Source organism: Haliotis asinina, chromosome 1, assembly GCF_037392515.1.
Source record: "Haliotis asinina isolate JCU_RB_2024 chromosome 1, JCU_Hal_asi_v2, whole genome shotgun sequence".
NCBI classification, from domain to species: Eukaryota; Metazoa; Mollusca; class Gastropoda; order Lepetellida; family Haliotidae; genus Haliotis; species Haliotis asinina.
In genome coordinates, this window is record NC_090280.1 from 91,246,681 (window position 1) to 91,267,720 (window position 21,040).

The 21,040-nt window shown below is 38.9% G+C and overlaps 2 protein-coding genes and 1 long non-coding RNA gene across 3 annotated transcripts; 2 read left to right on the forward strand and 1 right to left on the reverse strand.

Annotated features, from left to right (window-relative positions):
• The first annotated feature begins 825 nt into the window (after positions 1 to 825).
• On the forward strand, positions 826 to 3,456 carry LOC137255234 (uncharacterized). Its single transcript, XR_010954519.1, has 2 exons — positions 826 to 931; positions 1,680 to 3,456. It is a non-coding gene; the product is annotated as an uncharacterized lncRNA (long non-coding RNA).
• A 1,296-nt stretch (positions 3,457 to 4,752) lies between these two features.
• LOC137255225 (actin-related protein 2/3 complex subunit 3-A-like) lies at positions 4,753 to 11,948 on the reverse strand. The gene is made up of 7 exons (XM_067792660.1): positions 11,823 to 11,948; positions 9,579 to 9,675; positions 8,986 to 9,062; positions 8,119 to 8,187; positions 7,436 to 7,562; positions 6,721 to 6,815; positions 4,753 to 5,315 (listed from the first exon to the last, which is right to left on the reverse strand). Exons 1-7 carry the CDS (start codon positions 11,826 to 11,828, stop codon positions 5,253 to 5,255), a joined length of 534 nt encoding a protein of 177 aa, XP_067648761.1. The 5' UTR covers positions 11,829 to 11,948; the 3' UTR covers positions 4,753 to 5,252.
• LOC137255221 (GPN-loop GTPase 3-like) lies at positions 11,932 to 19,733 on the forward strand. Its single transcript, XM_067792646.1, has 8 exons — positions 11,932 to 12,286; positions 12,938 to 13,046; positions 15,653 to 15,740; positions 16,325 to 16,404; positions 17,163 to 17,403; positions 17,887 to 17,986; positions 18,476 to 18,604; positions 18,830 to 19,733. Exons 1-8 carry the CDS (start codon positions 12,239 to 12,241, stop codon positions 18,884 to 18,886), a joined length of 852 nt encoding a protein of 283 aa, XP_067648747.1. The 5' UTR covers positions 11,932 to 12,238; the 3' UTR covers positions 18,887 to 19,733.
• Positions 19,734 to 21,040: the final 1,307 nt, after the last annotated feature.

The window sequence follows — 21,040 nt, forward strand, 5'->3', positions numbered from 1 at the left end:
ATGCGCTGAGTTCCCTCACCATCCATGAGTGAGTGAGTGAGTTCAGTTGTACTTCGCACTCAGCAATATTCCAGGTATATGGCGGCGGTCTGTAAATAATCGAGTCTGGACCAGACAATCCAGTGATCAATAGCATGAGCATCGACCTGCGCAACTGGGAACCGATGACATGTGTCAACCAAGTAAGCAAGGCTGATCACCCGATCCCGCATACCAAAACATAAGTCTCATTAACCTATTCAGACTATGACCTACTTTTCAGCCGATCCGAATTTTCTCGTGTGAAAGTGTAAATCGACACTTCAAACAATTCTAGTTAAACTGAATTTCAATTCCTTGTTTCCTAAGAAAATGATATTTATAAATGAATTGTAATTATAAACTTTAAGAACACCGTCTTTCTATACTTTATGTCGAGGTTCAGGCAGCATATCTTAACTATGGAATTGCAGACTGTCCCTGTTTGATGAGGTCGTAAAATAAGTCACAATGCATCTGGCTCACTGGTTAAACCTGTTAGGTATTTTTTGCGCTTATTCACCGTAGTCCTGTGACGCACAACGAGGTTGATGGAGTATCAGTTCCGTCAGAGACCGCCAAACATTTCTAGCGGCAGAGCCTCGTTTTGAGATTTCATCGATTTCTAGGTTTCCGTTTGTCAGAGCTCGCTTTACGACAGAGCACACCGTACGACGTGTTTGCTAGGATTAGAAGGAGCTTAGTGTTGCAATATTCACGTGGATAGACTTATCAAATCATACTGATTAATATTTATGCATCCAGTTAGCTGACATAGTTTAAACATTCTGGACTGGCTATCGCACTAAGTTGCGCAATAGGACGGAACCAAGTGAACAGGAAACGAGACTGTTCTCTAGTCAATGTTTTGACATGTAGTCACCTCTTACGACAAGCATAGTCGCCTTTTCTGGTAAGCATGGGTTACGGAAGGTCTATTCTAATCCGGGACCTTCACGGGTTCACCATCCACGAAAGACGCACAATAAGAAAGAAGTTTGGTGTAAGGCTCACGAAAATCAAGATTGGGATAATGTTTTCTTTTCTGATGAATGTTCTGTCTTACCCTTTCATCATCACTTACAGTGACACCACTGTGCATTTTCACTTGAAATTTGTTGAGGGAACGATGTGTTGGCATCTTGAATGGTCACTCGATCCTTCCAATGGAGAATGTATGAAGATCACTGGATTTTCCTGCATAATTATGACCCAAAACACACATTGGGCTACACAAAACATGCAGTGGTTGTTGGACAAAAATGCCCAAGCTGCATCCCTTTTGAGAATTAGGAGATAAACATCATGTGTTGGACAATTTCCTGGTTTTATTGAGTATTTGAAGCACGGGAATACATTTGGAACCGATGGCATCCATTAAACTGTAAAACTTACATGAATGCGATAACGGTTTTGCATTTTGTTGAAAATATAATAAATCTTATATTCCAAATTTTTAGTAGCTGTTTATTTCTGTAATGGTTTGAGCTATAAAACGATTTAAAACCCAGATTCACAGATGCACTAACGTACATTAATGTTTTCTTTTAATCTATTATTTTTTAAATTTTATATGTCAGTCGCCAATCTGATTTCCATCTGCACAACATCGGTATGATCCGTCAAAACCTGGACGTAAAATATGCACATTCTCTTTTCAGGCATGTGTGACATCCTGCTTGGGGACTATTGTAACTCCTTGTTGTATGGTGGACCAAAACAAGTCCTCTACAGGCTACAGATGACACAAAATTCAGCCGCACAATTGATCTGTCATCTTAACAGAGCTGATCACATCTCTCCTGCCCTCAAAACTCTACACTGGCTTTCAGTTCGATTCAGAATCGACTACAAAATCCGACTACAAAATCCTGCTACAGGTGCTTAAAAGGTCTAGCGCCAAAAACGTCTCAGATCTCCTGACACCGTATAACCCAACTAGATCACCCCGCTCAAGAGACCAGACTCTCCCTGGAATACCATAAGCTAGACCTAAGTGATATGGTGACCGATCTTTATATAGAGCAGGACCCTTCCTCTGGAACAATTTACCATCCATCCTTCGTCCCGAAATAGAACTATCACATTTTAAAAGTGGGCTCAAGACGCACATATTCACCAATGCACATGGATAAGTGGACTCACATTAGGCGTTTGAGCAATTACATGCGTGCGTGCGTGCGTGCGTGCGTGCATGCTGTGTTTAGCAGTATTCTGGCAACACCAAAATATGGGCTTCACACATTGTACTTGTGTGGGGAATCAAACCTGGGTCATCAGTGTGAGGAGCAAATGCTTTAACCACTAAGCTACCTCGCCACCGAAATAAACATTTAGGTGTAGACAATCAAATGATTGATATTTTGAACAGCCATCCACACTGCCATGACACAATGATGGTATAGTGACACTAACAACCAAATGTAACAACTTCACACAACGGAACTGTCCACAAAGACCACTTACGTCTTCTATCAGTCACATTCTAGGATGTAGCACTGTATCAGCATCAATCACAAACGTTACACATTTTGCTAACAGCCATCCATATTTACTTGCATATTTCTTATTGCCTACCACAACCTGCAAGAAAGTGGGCAAGCGAAACCTATACATAAAATGTTTGTTACTAATTGTGAATCTTATTCCATCAAATTTGATTTTTTAAAAAAAGGACATTATTAGTCTTGAATGAATGTGATGAAGATCAAGTAGTTTTGTTTCAGAAACAATTTCATATACAGTGTCCAGAAAGATAAGTAGGTAAACTCATATTCAGTCATTGTGCAGCGAGCTACCACTTAAAGAACGTCTTGCAAAGCCGGCATTACCTTGATGAGAGGACAACCTGTTCATTGATTCATGCTTAAATTTCATCGCGGGTGGACTACTGTAACTGTCTACTATATCACCGGCCTCAATCCGCAAGCAATAGGAAAGCTTCACTGAATTTCTCTGGTAGACCTGACTCCAGATCACAGAAATACTTTCACATAACTCCTCTTCTGCAGATATTAAATACCCGATATCAGCCCAAGATAAAGTTTCTGATCTAAAATTCTTGGCCCACTCTTTAGTCCAGTACTAGGCTTGGGGACCGATCATTTCAGGTGGCAGGACCCACTCTCTCAAACCAACTTCTCATGGAGTTAAGGACAGTTTACAACCTGAAGATTTTCAAATCTAAACTGGAGAATTACAGTGTCAAATCTTTCATTCTCAAGTTGTTTGGATCGCACAACTGAGCAGTACTTTTGAACTGGAACAGTGCTGTATAAATCTTTTCATGATGATGATGGGACCTTGGGTTTTCCAGGTTGTGAATGGGTAAGAGTGTTTTCTTATGCATAATTTTCAACAGTGGCAGGGACAGTCGAGATAAGGAAACATTTTATTTGTTCATGTTGGAATAAATGGAAGGAAATAGTGGAAAAAAAATATGTGGAGTTCTTTCAATAATGCTTTTCATCATACCATGGTTTAAGGTAAAATATGGGGTACAAGGGGATGTAAAAAAAGTGAGCCTATCCATATTCTTAATGTCCAGTGTTTGTAAAGTTACCATTTTGTTGTGAAGGGATCATTAGCAAATCCGTATCCAAAGTTTCACATATGTGGCAAATGTGGTTCACAAGATACGTTTCTAACAAAATTTATTGGGAGCTGACACGTAAGTGCCCATTCAGTATTTAGGTTAAACCCTTGGCATAATGTATGAACAGTGAAAACATTAGAAGCAGTTATGTCCTTTCGATGAAGTCACCTCGAAGGGGGTGGGTAGTGTCTCCAATACAAACTCTTTCAGTAAAAATGAAGTTGGGCCTCACTTTAACAAGCGCCTGGTGGAAGTCGCGGTGGCTGAGCGGGCTAGGCGGCTGACTTTGTGTGCTGGCGATTAGGTGCCAGACTCTGAGGGTGCGGGTTCGAATCCCAGATGGGACTCAACCACAAAAGTACTAGAATTTGTACTTTACTAAAAAAGTGAAATCCCAAATATGACATGTTACATTTGACCACTTTCTAAATGGCATCGTGTAATGACTGTTAAACCTGTTCCTGGATGTGTGCCAGCTCAGGTAAACTAGTTCCTGGATGTGTGACAGGTCAGGTAAACCCTTTCCTGGATGTGTGACAGCTTAGGTAAACCTGTTCCTGGATGTGTGCCAGCTCAGGTAAACTGGTGCCTGGATGTATGACAGGTCAGGTAAACCCCTTCTTGGATGTGTGACAGCCCAGGTAAACCTGTTCCTGGAAGTGTGCCAGCTCAGGTAAACTGGTGCCTGGATGTGTGACAGGTCAGGTAAACCCCTTCTTGGATGTGTGACAGCTCAGGTAAACCTGTTCCTGGAAGTGTGCCAGCTCAGGTAAACTGGTGCCTGGATGTGTGACACCTCTGGTAAACCACTATGGCTTCAAGTCATTTAGGTGAATAGGTGAGTGAATGCCTAGAAGTAGCCTTGAGGTTAATGCGTTCACTCATGGTGAAGATCCGAGTTCGATTCCCAACATGGGGACAATGTATGAAACCCATTTCTGGGGTCCCTAGCCATGATGTTGCTGGATTTCTGCTAAAAACAAACTCTCAGACAAACTAGAGCAATATGACAGAATCAAGCGATAACTTCTTTTGAGAAGTATATGCACATTATCAAGGGAGATAATCCTTGTTGTGACACGGTTCCGTCCTAGTACCATCTGAGAGCAGTCCATGTTGACATAACGAAAAATGCTGTGTTACAAATAATGTTTAATGTCACATAAACACCTTGTATAATACAATACAAACATGCTATGAATGAAAGACAAATCCATCATGTGTTCTAGGGTCTATGACGTCAAGGCTTATGACAATATGTGGATCTTTAAACCAATGCAAACTAATCTTCTTCTATGTCTTTTATGAATCATTCATGCATCATTCATATAACTTCAAAACATTTCTCACTTTTAACCTTTTCACAGATCGTTCTAATAATACAGAAATATTTTCTTCCATATTGTTTCATGGGTTTTCAAATATTGAAACATCATACTCTAAAACTGTACATTACTGAAAAATAATTTCCCATATAAATTGACAATGATATATTTTTGTAATTATAGTTTGGTTAAAGTAATAGACTACTGAGGTTAAGCATGTTGCCATGACAATGGATGCATTGTAAGAGGCAGTGACTCCAGTATTGAACGATATCAGATAAACAGTAGAGGCATGGTATAGTCTGGAACTTGTGTTAATATCCTGGAGCTGAGAGACTCTTGTCCATAAACTTCCTCTTGGCAAAGCACAGCCACCACTGAAAACAACAAAATCAATATTGTAAACAAGTTGGTTTTATGACATTAGGGACCAATCTAGTCATAATACGTCATACATTGTAATTATATGGACATTCTAATACGGGTCCTCTGCAAAGACTTTAACCAAGAAGGGGAAAAGAAGGAAGCTCCTGTGATATCACCACCAGTTTTGAATACAGTAGAAGCTGTCTAAACCAGCATCTGCCCAATATGGCATGTTGTAAACACCGGCACAAAATCGCCGCCTCATCCACAGCTTGTACATTTGTTATCAGCTCTACAATTCGGCACATTGTCTAAACTGGATTATTTCCTCAGTCCCAGTGAGTGCCGGATTAGACAGCTTCCACTGTATGTGACACATTTTATGAATAACAACTTCTTTTTTATCCTTTATACAAACTTTCACAGCTAATTCTAGTTCCTTCCTCAGGTGAATGATGAGTGAAGGAGCAAGATCTAGCTATGAAATGTCATAAAAAAGAATAGAAAAGTTAGGCACCATCTTCACCATTCAACTTCTGGATGCCTTTCAAAAATACAACCAGTTTTGGATTTCCATATCAACTCTCCAAAATGTTCACTTAAGTGTACTGGCATTTAGATAAAAAAAACATACAATGCTGCTATTTGGTGTCAGTTTGCAAATAACTGAGCATGGACCAATCAATCTGGTGATCAACATCATGAGCATCGATCTATACAGTTTGAATATGATGATGTGTGTCAACCAAGTCTGCAAGTGTTACCACATGATCCCCTTACAACAAGCATGGGTTGCAGAAGACCAATTCTAACCTGGAGCCTTACCAATATAAAATTTCAGGAAGCAGACAACAAAACAAAAATGATGAACCCATGAGCTGATGATGTTTTGTGATGATGACCCAAGGATCGAAGTCAAGATCAATCCTGGAAGAGACCAGGCCATCTGTGCACCTGCAGGTTTCAGTAGCAGTTTGTTTTTCCAAAAGGCCTCTTGTTATCCATAACATTATATTCCATGTAAGGCAGGCGTCTGTAAATAACTGAGTGTGCTCCAGACAATTCAGTGATTGATATTGTGATCACCAATTCACATCAATAGGTTAGGATGCCATATAATCAATCATCAAACAATCTACAACCAGCCTAAATTTTTGGGAACCAAAAACCATTACAAACCTGCGGATATAGCTGGGACACAAAAACAATGTAGTGAATACCAATCTCAACCTCAGGAATACCAGCATTTGACAAATGACTGTAAGTTAATACAAAATTTACAGGGATTACTTGTCTCTCGTGACTGAGTTTGCTAAAAAGGCCCAGAGAAGGATTGGTCACTCAAGAGATATCTGTAATTCCTTGTAGCTGACTGGCTGCTTTCAACTGTGTGAATAGTGGTGAACAGTGCCTCACCTTGCTGGGTTTGTCTGTGGCAGCATCAAACACCTTGTCACACAGCCGTAATCCCGTCTCCTGGCGAATCTGTTGCAAGTAGGCCCTCATTGTGTCTGGCAATACAAATAGAAATCATGAATACTGATGTCGGCATGGCTAGTCTTACTATTCATTTAGAGTTCACTCCAACATTTTTATCTTGCAGGTGTAACAAAATCTGTTGTGCATACTGTGTATATCTTTGTGGCATATCTACTTGAGGTGAACAAACAACAATTTACATTTATAAATCTGATCCTCAGCAACTGATTCTTCCCTATTCCAGTCTGATCCTCCCAAATTCCAGATCTGATCCTTCTGAAGAGAATATGAGCTTCATTCAAGAACAAACCTTTGCAACTGTGACCACAACCTTTGTTGACACTGGCTCGCTCACTTGTAATGGCAGCTTAGCTGATTGGCTAATGTGAAAAAACGGAACCAGCGAAGGGAAGTAATAAAATGATGCATCCATTGCATAGTGGAGATTTATCGGAATGTATAGTCTGCAGATACTGTGGATGATCCTGTAGCTGATACTCCCCATTCCTGATCTGACCATCGCCATCCAAGATCTGATCCTCCCCATCAATCCTGAACTCCTCGTCCTGTATCTGATACTCCCCATCCCATATCTGACGTCGCAATCCCAGATCTGATTCTCCCCATGCCAGATTCCCTTTCTCCCACCTACCGTCCTCTCCCCTGTTGGCAGGCTTGGTGTACATGGCGTTGAGGGGAAACTTGGGCTCCCCAGGGATGGGGAAGTTGGATATTCCTAGGGTGTACATTTCCTTCTCTCCCTGGTTCTTGGAGGTACACTGTACAGAAAACTGACATCTTGAGAGGCATGAATTTCACCTGATTAGGAAACAACAAAGTCTACAAGGAGACCTACACTGTAGAAAAAAGAAACGACACTAGAATATACACTTACTCATGATATAACAAAATCCAGTTTTGTGTAGTGTATGAATCCAAGGCCTACCACAGAAAGCCAACAGAGCAATCAAACCATGTAATAACTTCATACAGAATAAGAAACAGACACTCAAATTACAAAGATATAATCCACGAAAAGGCACATTTTCAAAGGCACCAAACATGGTACAAAATGCAGCACTCACCAAATGGTTTACAATACAAAATTCGATGAGTTGAAAATTTTATTGAGAATGTGAGCCAGTAAATTGTGTCCATTTTTATTTCAGGAGTGTACATATTCTGCACTTTTTTGCTTCCTTTTGTAGTTTTTTTAAAACAAAAATCACAAAATTCCAAACAGGTCCTCTCACTGAATAAAACCAGTTATTAGCCGTGATGTTAGTGTCCTTTCACTACTCTGGCATCTGAAGCTGTTTTCCTAACAAATGTTACCTTCTGAAGTTTCTTGAGACACTCGCTGATGTAGAGCGTAATGTAGATAAGAGTCCGATCAGCCTCACTCTGATAAACAACAGGAGTAAAGTTCAGTACCACAATCAGAAGTAGATGGGATCGACAATATCTTTACTACTTTATTGATCCTAACAGGACTTACAATTCACATCAGTTACCACGATCCTGTTAACTACAGTGTGCCAAGAACACTGACACCTATAGAAATAGCCATCATTATTATAATTTGCATATCATTATAATATTCTTTTTACTATCGAAGTCATTAAATTGAGGAAAATAAACCCAAATCTACTTTCAAACAGGAGCTGGCTACCTGCTGTTGTCGCATGTAGAATGCAACATCACAGAAGAATTGTGATGTCATGGTATTGTTCATAACATCATGTTGCCATGACAAAGTGATATTTTGCCCTAGGGCATCGTATGAAAAATATGAACCCTGATATGTTTGCCCTTGTATTTAACAAGCTATGATAGATATATGATATATGACATGACATGACATGACATGACATGACATGTCATGACATATGATATGACATATGATATGACATATGATATGATATATGATATGATATGATATGATATATGATATATGATATATGATATATGATAGGATATGATAGGATATGATATATGATGTGATATGATGTATGTTTGCTGCCAAAGGTAATAAATTATTATGAGAGTCCCAAAGTCTCATACCTCTGAAGGCTCACTTCAAAATGACTTTACCTGAAAATATTTCTAATCATAATTCCACATATCATATATCAGTGGGTAATTAAGTTACATTCACCTATGAACACATCTGATGATCTACTGACCTCACAACCCACTCACCTTAATTTCATAATTTCTGAAGAAAATATTGGCTTTGAAGAAGTAGATAGCTTCATCTATGATATCCATGTCAGATGCTGAAACAGAATGGTTTGATCATGCTGATGTAAATGTATCTGTGGTCTCGATGATATGATCATAAAAGGCAAGTTATTGAAAAGGCATTGACCCAATATCATCATTAGAGGACATAATGCGCATGCGAGACGGCCTCCAGTTGCGTGTACAAGTGACTACCTGAGAGGGGGTCACTCATTCGCATGACTGCATGATCACAGACAGAGAAATTCTGCATGTCACAAAAAAACGCATCTGAAAGTGTTATTTATGATAATGATGAGTATGTTGTTACACCTATTTTGGTAACATCCAGCAATATCATGGTTGGTGACACGAGAAATGAGCTTCACACATTGTGAATGTGGGGAACTGAACTCAGGTCTTAGGCATGACAAGTGCAGTGTCATGATGGTTTGTTCCCCTTTACCCTCAGCAGTTGTAGGAAACTATTCTGATCGGACATGCCCAATTAGAAGATGATGGTCGTGAGTTTATTATCATCAAAACTGTACATGTCACATGTCTGTACTCACTGTCTCGAGGTGCAGGTCCCTTGTATGTTGTCCTCAACGGAAGAAGAGCCATGTTCCCAATTAGCTTGGGAGGGTTGGTGAACTGGGAGTGATATGCCTAGCAACATAGAAAATCATGTCAAACTTTTCCTCTGTGTACAAGCCATAAACGTTCTCATTGGTTCTTTTTCCTGAACATTTTTTAAAACGTTTTTTGGGGTTTAACAACCCATCCCACACTATAAATGAAACTACATTTGCTCAGAAGTAAGAAAATACACCATTTCAGAGATCCAAAGACCCAGGTGAGGTCTATAACAATGACTGAGTAACTTGACAACAATTCAGGGCAATGTAAGGTCTTTTGAGTTCTATTCCCTTAATGGGTCGGAGGCCACACGGAAACAGGTCAAAATGGCCACATGACAAAATGGCCACAGTGACCCTAGTCAAAATGGCCACATGACAAAATGGCCACAGTGATCCTAGTCAAAATGGTCACAGCCCCTAGTCAAAATGGCCACACAAAAAAAGTCAAAATGGCCACACAGAAAAGTCAAAATGGCCTTACATTGTTTTGATTAGTTTTTAATGCTCATGACATTTGTATTCTTTGATATCAAAGTGTGAAAATAACAAAATAAGCTGTATCACACAACAAAACGGTGAGTATTATTGAGGTACTTTCCTAATTGATACTTTGAGACTGAGGTGGATGAGAAGTTCACCCTTCTCGAGACTGGCTCACAGAGGGGGAAACCTCTGCTGAAGGAGTCTTGTGGATGAACCTATGTCAAAAAGGTACTTCAGCAATGTTTTCTTATCTACCACTTGTAGATATTTCATTAAAACATTGCATTTGTATCAATTAAAGTAGGTAATGTCCCACTCAAAGTCAAAATGGCCTTACATTGTTTTGATTAGTTTTTAATGCTCATGACATTTGTATTCTTTGATATCAAAGTGTGAAAATAACAAAAGAAGCTGTATCACACAACAAAACGGTGTGTATTATTGAGGTACTTTCCTAATTGATACTTTGAGACTGAGGTGGATGAGAAGTTCACCCTTCTCGAGACTGGCTCACAGAGGGGGAAACCTCTGCTGAAGGAGTCTTGTGGATAAACCTATGTCAAAAAGGTACTTCAGCAATGTTTTCTTATCTACCACTTGTAGATATTTCATTAAAACATTGCATTTGTATCAATTAAAGTAGGTAATGTCCCACTCAAAGTCAAAACCAGTTTTACAACCCCATTCTAATAGTTGTATTGATGACGAGTCTATAAAACAAGGAATATACTTGAATGATTTCCTTGTACTATCATCACTATAGTCTATAACTATGCAACATACCCATATTGGTATCTGACCATATAAGACTTGGGTGACCCAAAAAATGACAATTAGCTTATCTTGTTTAGTATCTGGATCTGGCTGCGATAAAAGACTTTATGGGAACAGTTGGATATAGACCAACACTGTGGCTGAATTACTTCATGATATTCATATCAGGGTCTGTACCATCTATATGAAATAGAAGGTAGCCAGAGAGAACCTAGAGGTGACAGTAGCAAGCAATATAGGAGATGGGACTTACAGATTTGTCACATAATTGATGGCCCTGCAATTGATAAGCTTCTAGAACAACTTCCTATTAATCTTAACACAGTTCAAACATCACCGGAAAGAGTTCCGCCTGTACCCCATCTTTTAAGTAATTTTACACAGTAAAAGGGAGTTCTTCCCTGAAGTAATATTCCAACACTGTAATATGTTCATTGATTTTTTTTTAACCTGTGCTAGTATCTTGAAAGTATGCATGCATGTTGGTTTGAAATTTTAGGGTCGGGGGTTATTAGCGGAGCTCTTACCTATTAATATACCATGGCAATAAGAAAAAAGTGTTTACAGCTAAACTACTATTGACACCATTCCTTTTCAAGTTCCTAAACCCATGAAAAGCGTCTTATTTTCCAAAAGATTTTCTAATTCTACATCTCAAGACGTCATTGAATCAGATAACTTACACACCATTTTTCCAGATTTAAGCTTCAATGACACATGCACGAAACGGGACTTGAAGAAAACTTCGATGACATGACTTCAACTCGATAAACTGACAGAATAAATATCTTCCTGGTATAAGACCTGAATGCAAAGTTTCAACTGGCAGAGAAATGACACAGTGATCGGAACAATTTGTTTGATAAGCTCCCTTTCGTGATGAATGAGGTACTTCTAATATGAAATTTGTATACTTACTGGCATCTTGAAATTTGCTGTTAACAAACGTGAGATATTAGTCAGAGACCCTCCTCCGCCCAAGGCTGCACTTCTTCCGCTTACCTTACTTCCTGCATATCACGTGACGTTTTTCAATGATCTAGCGTGCATGTTTAAAAACAGTTTGACCAATATCATTGTTAGATACGCAGTTATCCAAGTTTCAGAATATATTTGGTTTTGTTTTCTATAATAAATGGTTATTGATTGTGCACAAAAAGTAAAGTAATTATTTGTGAACTGTCTATGGGACATCGAAAACGGAAATTGAACATGTGCCCGCGAGTTGGTAAACAACGAGGCATGTTGTCGAAGTAGTGTAGGTGAAGTTAAGACGTTCTGGCGATGATTGAATCGAATATCTAGATAGATTTCTTAACAACAACCACGCCAATATGACAAGGTTTGCCCAGCTGGTAATGGGTCCAGCAGGTAGTGGTAAGGTAAGACAAACGGGTGTCATTTAGTTTCCTTTACACTAGCCGAGAGCCGCGATGCGGTCCTATACAGTCAAGACATGACCCTGCATCAGGGTCATGTCTTGACTGTATAGGACCGCATCGCGGCTCTCGGCTACCTTTACACAAGAATGCATAGTTATCTTGTCCTTAGTGATACAAACTTAGGATACTTCAGAATACCTCATCTCAAGGACAGTTCGATATTTTCTCTACCAGTCTGTGTTACAGAAAAGTTATCATGAATCACACAACTTACCACTGCAGTTGTTCACGTTATGATGATTAACAACGATGCCATGCTGAAACCTAAATTTGGGATGACTTTCACCAGGGACCATATAATATGGTCTCTGCTTTCACCTGGTTTATATGACCGAAAAGTTCAACTGTCTCCTCAATAGGTATGGTATGGTTTACCACAGATGTGTTTGTTTGCTTCTGTACTGTATTATGTTAAGTTTAATGGAGCGATACTTACATAAGCTTTTGGGGTGTGTCAATTCCAGTTTATATTTCATGAAAAATTATTTTTTATTTTTTATATTTAAGTGAATACATACATAGTGTAACTGTTTGTAACAACATTTATAGTTTTCAAGGGTGACTTTGTTAACTCAACTTATGTTGTTCCAGTCCACATACTGCAGTAACCTTGTGAAGCACTGTGAGGTGTTGGGGCGGGCGGTCCACGTGGTCAATCTGGACCCTGCTGCTGAGGCATTTGACTATCCTGTCCTTGCAGGTGACTATCTCTAGGACAGAAGGAAAACATCTGACACTGACCCGCTATGTCGTGGCTAGTAAATCTCCACAGTCACTGGTTTGACTGCCTAGTGTATTTTCATGGGGTCATTTTGTAATCGTATCACTCTCTTTGACTCGTTAAAGGTCACATGCAACCAAAAAATCAAACATAATTAAAACACATTTATCACTTATTCATGACATATAATATACATTGCTGCTTTTAAAAAAACAAATAAACAAAATTATAAGCGTACAATCGCGATTCAAAAGTGCAATATTTTGTACTTGGGCTTACTTCCCCCGAAACGAAGCCCTCGGGAGACCAATCCCAGTAATGGCGGGTGGATATGCACTCAAGTGTAACAACGGCTTCGTATTGACTGTTTCATTTGCTAGGGTTCATTGTGTGTACAGAAAGATGATCTGTTTGATGGGCATTTTAGAAGTATAGCCAGTCACAAGAATGTAAGATTCTTTATGGATAACACCTTCTTTTTGTGTACTTGATGCGTCGTTTCAGTATGGATTCATGTACTGTTGTCAAACAAAATCATATACACTAAAAGAAGTCGTTATCCATGAAGAATGTATATAGAAATGTTGGGTTTTGAAAATACATGTTCTCTGAATTTGCGCTCGATCCAATCAAAAATCATGTCAGTAGAGATGGTAAACTACTGCGTGGCTGGAATCTGTCATTCGTCCAAGTACAAAGCAGGACTTGAAACTGACAAGAGTTTGCACCAGTTTCCGTCAGATTCAGTCATCCGAAAAAAATGAATGTAGTTTGTTTGCAACCCACAGACAAAAAAAACATGTCATGTGTATCACACGTGCCTAATTACCTAATGTGGCAGACACGGGACTCGGGTGCACGAGTCATAAATCAACTTATTTTCTTTATGTCGTATAGTCTGATAGGTGTTGAGTTTAATTGCACGTGGTCAATGATTGAAGCTGTGTATTGCATGTTGTCTTTAGCAGACAGGCAGACAGACATATAGGTGTGAATAAACCAGACACTGAGCTTTCTGTGTGACAGCGACTGCTTACCACACTCAACAAGTTTTTTTACGTAACGAGTAGATTGTTTACTTGTTTGTGTACACAACTAAGATTAGACTACTGCTCAAGACCTCAGACGCTGGGCATGCATACTGTTTCAATCTCCGCGAACCTATTCACTGCGCATGTGTTATTGACGCAGCGCAGCGACAGCTGTTGAAACCAGTTTTCCCCCCATCGCTGGGGGGAATTTAGTGAAATGTTTGAACTCCGATTTCGTGGGCTTTTTTTTCATCGCGTTTTTTTCAACTTTATAGGTTGAATTGGCATTTTTTATGATTTGTTTCGGTAAGTGCATACCGAAAGGTACCAGAATCTGCAAAGTTGTGTTTTACGTTGCATGTGACCTTTAAGTAATAATGCACTTTTAAATCAGGCAAGATTATTACCAGATAAATATGTTCATCATATTAGCAGCTTAATGATGAAACCTGTGTCTTCATTTTGGGCTTGTGAATTAATTTGTGGTCAAGTAAGTGTCAGGTGTAGCTAGTCCCACTTACTAACAAAATTTGGATACTATTTTGCACACTTGACCTAAACATGTCATTGGAAGTTGGTTTTCAATAATAGTCATCCCAACCTGTCACATTGTTTGCACATTTCCTCATGTTATGGGTTTTTGGACTCTCAGAAAACATTTGTTGTTGGGTTATTTTTGTGAATCCCATGAACATCTGTGAAATACTTGCCCACTAACTGAAGATGACTCATCTTTATAGTAAGCCATTGTTCAAATATATGCATAGTGTGTTTGATAAAGAGCAAGCAGTAGCAATATACTTGGCTAGCTGAAAACATATAGCATAAAAAACATGATTCAACAATAATTTACTGATTCAAATTCTTAAAACTTCAAAAGTTTTCTTGAAACTTAGAATAACAGCTGAATGTTATGATGCTAAAATTAGCCTAGTGATAGAAGCCTCCTTTCTGGATTATGGAGCACTTCGACTGTTACTTCAACATTCCTCTGTTAGGTGGGGTGAGTCTGTTACTTACAATATTCACTAGTCACCCTTAAGACCTGAGTTGATTCACCATGTAAGTCCAATGTGTGATGTCAATCTCTTATGTCACTCCCTGTTCTTTTGCTTAGAATGTTGCGAAAATGTTGTAAGACTGTACTCAGTCACTCAACAGTTCAGTGAAAGTATAAGTACTTTCTTAAATCTATATATACCTATACCTGCACAGAAATGTTTCATTTGAACAAGTTAACAGTAGTAGTATGTCATGTCCTCAAATGGTGCTTAGTGAAAGGCAAGCAGCATGTACGCTGCTGCAGACATCGTATTCATAGTTCGACATCAGCTTCAAATAACTCTGGAAGTTTTACTTATTTCATTGAGAGGCATTTTAGAAGTTGTGAAGATGAAGGAAAAACCAAGTTCTGTGGATAGTCAACATGTTTATGGCAATGGGTGTGACGTTTCGCTGTTACCAAAGCAAGTGATGACATCATGAAGAAGTTGACTATCCATAGAACTTGTGTTTATCCTTCAACTGTGGTGATGCAGCTGGCTTACCTTGTAGATGTTCGAGAGCTAATTCACATTGATGATGCCATGGATGATGAAGCCCTCCAGTTTGGTCCAAATGGAGGCCTGATCTTCTGTATGGAGTGAGTACACCTTATGTATCTTGACTCGCTTGTGTGTATAAATTTACCATGCATAGCTTACTAGTTTTAAAATTTTTATTTAAACCTGGAGGACATGTAAGATGACAGTCAGTCGTGATCTCTTACTGTTGCAAACAGTGAACTGAAACCCAGACGTAAGAATCAACATTGAAACATTCTCTGTTTGATGTTGAGTTGTAAAAGATTTACCTGATATGTGTATGGTAAAATATATCTATCACTTTTTGTTAAACTTTCTTAAAGACTTGAGTGGAAACACCAGTGCACTAGATAGTAAAAGTCCTTTATAGGTCTTTCAGTGACTTTAACAATGCATGGTTCAGTTGAAGGGTTTGAAAATCCACATTTCAGATTGGCAGCCAGGTCTGATGATTTCTAATAGAGAACATGTACATTGTGTGAATTCGGTAAATGTGGTATCTCATGGCTAAGAAAATGTGTCATTACATTTTTCCAAGTTGTGGGGATGTTTGAATTGGTGTATAATAATGATCAGTAGGTCAGCATGACAGTGATATATATATGTATATGTGACTGGTTATCTCACACCGGCTTCACTTCAGATACCTGATTCAGAACCTGGACTGGCTTCATGAACAGCTGGATGACATTGAAGATGACTACATCATTTTTGACTGTCCAGGTAGGTGAAAGGCTTGGATATCCAGGAAAACAGTCACCCACTCTATCATACTTTCGTGTTCATCAAATTTGATGGTGTAAAATGTTTGACAATTTTGTTTGACATAAATATTCACGTCTTGCTCCCCCCAAAAGTCCCAGACACATTCAGAGGAGGAGAAACAACGTTTTGGTGTTTGTTATCAATAACTGTCAGCTGACAGAATGCTTTATGTAGTAAGGCTTCCATATCTTGGTGCAGGCACCTGAGTACCGTTTGATAAAAATATTATAGAAAAGCGTAAGTTTAGTACTTTAATGAAGACTTACAATGGACTTGGCCTACAATTACTTCAGTCCACATCAGGGGTTAAAAAATCCCATCACCCGACGCCTGGGATGAGTCAGTTTTCAATTCGGGCAATCAAATAATGGTATGTTACTTGTCAGTGGGTTACTAAATAATTTATGCTTACGGTTTCAAACTGCAAATAGACTTGGATTTCATTTGATATCTGCATACAATGTAGAAGTTAAATTTCACAAGGATAATAAAGTAGAGCTATCTTCCTTGCGTGGACAGTCCACTTAACATTAACATCAAATACCACGTTGATGTATTCTTTCATAATCACAACATCATGAGTATGCCATATAAATCAGGGCAAGTGGAAAATTAGTCAGGACAAGTTACTTTCTTAAAGTCACTTGCCTTGTGGCAAGTAGCTGTTAAAAAAGATTTTGAACCCCTGCATGTGTACATTCACTGCCTCCTCTCAGGTCAGATAGAGTTGTACACGCACATCCCAGCTATGAAGCAGTTGGTGGAAGCGTTGCAGAATTGGAACTTCCGTGTATGTGGCGTGTTCCTCATTGACTCACAGTTCATGATTGAGGCATCCAAGTTCACGTCTGGAGTGCTGACTGCATTGTCGACTATGGTGAACCTGGAGATCACTCACGTCAACATCCTCACAAAGCTGGACCTCCTCAGCAAAAAGGCCAAGAAAGACTTGGACAGGTGAGCTCAAGTTCAGTCTGAAGGTCATATGTAAAAAAAACCCTGTATTATGATTGCGATAACTCAAGAAGTGTTAAGATGGATGAAATTTGCCATGTGGTCTTTTGTGTTACCCACTGAATGAGACTTTGAGCAGTCTTCATTGAGATCAAGGTCACAGGAAATGGTAGGAACGGGGATCTTTCTAGTTTGTCCAAGTAACCAATTACACAAGTCACACCATCCCAAAGCACAAGACCCTGCCACAAACCCCAAGAACTTCATTGTGGTTGAGAGTGCAGTGTGATAGTGTACTGGTTCAAATGTTCATTCATCACACCAAAGATCTGGGTTAGATTCTCCACATGGGTACAGTTTGTGAAGCCCAGTTTAGGTATCCCCCACCATGATATTGCTGGCATATTGCTGAAAGCAGAATAAACTAATACACACTGACTCTGAGTGTGGCTGATAAGTAGTTGTTCTACTTTGCACGTTCCTCAGGTATCTGGACCCGGATATGGAGACCTTGCTGCAGGAAGAATTCATGGATGGGAAATTCAGCCACAGATTCAAGAAACTTAACGAGGCAGTTGCAAAGCTGGTAAGTAATGTTTTTTGTAAATACGTTGTCAAAATATTGCTGCAGAGTTGGAGTGAATAACAGAGATTATACACATGGGTACAATGTGTGAAGCCCATTTCTGGTGTCACTTGATGTGTGATATTGATGGAATGTTGCTGAAAGCAGTGTAAAACGTAACTCAGCCAGAGAGGTTATAAGGGATGCAGTTGGCTGGTCAGTTACTAATGATGTTTACTTGAGGACCATTTGCAAAATTTGATAAAAACATAATCTTGAAATTGTTTTGTTGTTGAATTAAAGAAAATATATTTTCACAAAGCCTTCTCATAGTAACAAGGCAGAGCTTCTTAGAAAAGCTTATATTTGATGCAGTTGGACTATACACTGACTGTGGTATAAAACAATATATTCACTACACCAATATCAGTCTCTAATTTGCCTGGCTAAGATTCAAGTATATCACTGTTATACTGCCCTCACTGATGTTTTACAACAATTACACTCCAGGTAGATGATTACTCCTTGGTGAAGTTCCTGCCGTTGGACATCTCGGATGAGGAGAGCATCAATGACATCTTGTTGCAGATAGACCTGGCCATTCAGTATGGCGATGAGCTGGAGCCACGGGAACCCAGGGTAGGTGTCATGTCTGCAGGTGATCTGTGTATCGTGGTCCAGGTGTTGAGACGATATATACCAAAACCAGGTTAATGACGCGAGACAATATATCATGAATGTATTGGCAAGGAACATATAAATTGATTGTCATCTGTTTCCAAAACCAGTCTTAGAGCTACAACTATTAAAGTATGGAAGTTACTATCACCTCTGTGCTACAATTGCTCATGTTTTCACATACAGGACCCAGAAGACCTTGACCCCATGGAGGAGAATATTGACAGCGGGTATGACCAGTGAGAACTGAAGTTGGCCTAATGTTCGTGTCTACGTGTTACACGAGTGATGGCTCACAGTGTAGACTGGAAACTGCACTTCTTTTCTACATCAGTGATGTTTGTTCAAGAGTATGGACATGCTTGCTGGAAGTGTGATGACACTTCTGGTCCACAGTGTGATATTAGTTCAAAAGTAGGGACATGCTTGTACGTTGTCCGTTAGTACAAGAGTATCGACATACTTGAGGGGAGTGTAGGCTCCAGTGTTCAGATGGTGCATTGTCTCAGTCATGGTAGAGGGGCAGTAGGGTGGCCTTGTGGTTAAAGCAGTTGCTCATCAAACCCAGGTTCAATTCCCCACATGAGTACAATGTGGGAAGCCCATTTGTTGACATTGCTGGAATATTGCTAAAAAATAGGTGGAAAAATACTCACTCACTCCATCATGGTACATGTTTGAGTCAACTGGATGATGTCCTACAGACAGCTAACGTCTCAACTGTATAACAAAGTACACCACTGTATTTCTACACATCTACACAGAATGATACTGTGTTATGTGTACATATTGATTGTTTCTGCTTCTACTGGACTGACACCGGTGTAGACAGTCTGTTTTGCTTAAAGCAGCAATCTGCAAAGTTCCAGCTGTATCATGTCAGTCCATATATTATCAAGTATGGACCAGATAATGCTGTGATTAACATGAGCAGTGACCCATGATGACATGCATCAACCAACTCTGCATTTATGGCTACCAAACCAAATTAGTCACCTCATATGATGAGTTCAAGCAAACTGCCAACTGTAACCCTTTCATTTTGTTGTAAATATTGGTGTAAATATAATATTAAAAACACTGAACCATTTGTCAGTCTTTCTTTATTTCATGAAATAAGAAATGGTTTAATTAGCAGTGGCATGTCAAGAATAATAAAAATAAATGTTAAAATGTAAATATTCTTAAGATACTTTCCATCCTTAACCGTATTAATCTCTGATTAATGAACACAAGTTCAACAATTTGATTAACGAACACAAGTTCAACAGTTATCACAGTAAGGCACACCCACATACAATGCGAGGATGGACGGACAAAAAGATGGCTCAGTTACTGGCAATCACAGTCTCCAGGTTCCAATTACTTTCAGTAAAGCACAAGTCATTATATAGGCCCTTTTTAAAAAATTAATTTTAGGGTATTAAAACAAACTTAAAACTGGCCTGATTATGTCTACATCATCTGTAAACTTAAGTGACAACATATGTAATCAAACACTGAAAGAAGACATGTCAAGAATCAGACTGATGGTAATGTTACTTGGTGGTTGAGTGGTGGTATATGAACATGTGTATAATCAATTGATTAAACCAAGCCATTGGAAATTGACATCACAAGTATTTGTGGAAGTAATCACAGTACATTCTAATAACATCAGCACAACATTGTCAGCAGTTACATAGTTATTAAGAATTTTTAAGAATTGTTATACTTCCTTTGGCTTCAGTTAGTTTTTTGTTTGTTTGTTTGTTTGTTTGTTGTTTAATGCCCCACTCAGCAGTATTCCAGCTTTGTGGTGGCAGTCTGTAAATAATCAAGTCTAGACCAGAAAATCCAATGATCAATAACATTAGCATCAATCTACATAACTGGGATATGTCAACACAAATTTTCGAGTTTTAAAATCTCCAGAGCTTTCGAGGTGATTGAAATTTCAAAGTTTATAAATATATTAGACAAATTTAATTTCAAGATTAGAAGAAAGTGGCCAGTAACATCACTTACCGGACCAATACTCACTGTGTAGTCAGTGATAACAGCTACAATACACATGTACTAATTATGAAAACAGATCCTTTGTTGTGATAAATGACTTAAGGAACACTCTGTTGGCAGAGTTCAAACATGATGCAAATTTTCTCAGACGTTTTCTTAACAACTATCTATTGCTGATGTAGTCCATTTGGTCAGAGAGTGACATTAACCGTACTGACAGTTGGTTTGACTTCACATGCAAGACACTGACTGAATTACCTAAATGTTTGGTAAAGCAAGTTATTCTGAACCAATAATTACAATTAAATAGTCTCGACATTGCATTTGTTGTTTGTTTTATTCAGACCGTCGGGGGTCACTGCACATTTAGTTTAGTTGTAGTAAACAGGCATTACAGAG

Bases quoted from the DNA above. Each gene is read 5' to 3' on its own strand.
- LOC137255225 (XM_067792660.1), bottom strand. The intron at 9,063-9,578 runs GTGAGTACAGAC...ATTCTGTTTCAG, and splicing joins GGGACCTGCACCTCGAGACA to CATCTGACATGGATATCATA. The intron at 8,188-8,985 runs GTGAGTGGGTTG...GTTGTTTATCAG, and splicing joins TCAGAAATTATGAAATTAAG to AGTGAGGCTGATCGGACTCT.
- LOC137255221 (XM_067792646.1), top strand. From the start codon at position 12,239: ATGACAAGGTTTGCCCAGCTGGTAATGGGTCCAGCAGGTAGTGGTAAG. The intron at 15,741-16,324 runs GTGAGTACACCT...GCTTCACTTCAG, and splicing joins GGCCTGATCTTCTGTATGGA to ATACCTGATTCAGAACCTGG. The intron at 17,987-18,475 runs GTAAGTAATGTT...ATTACACTCCAG, and splicing joins ACGAGGCAGTTGCAAAGCTG to GTAGATGATTACTCCTTGGT.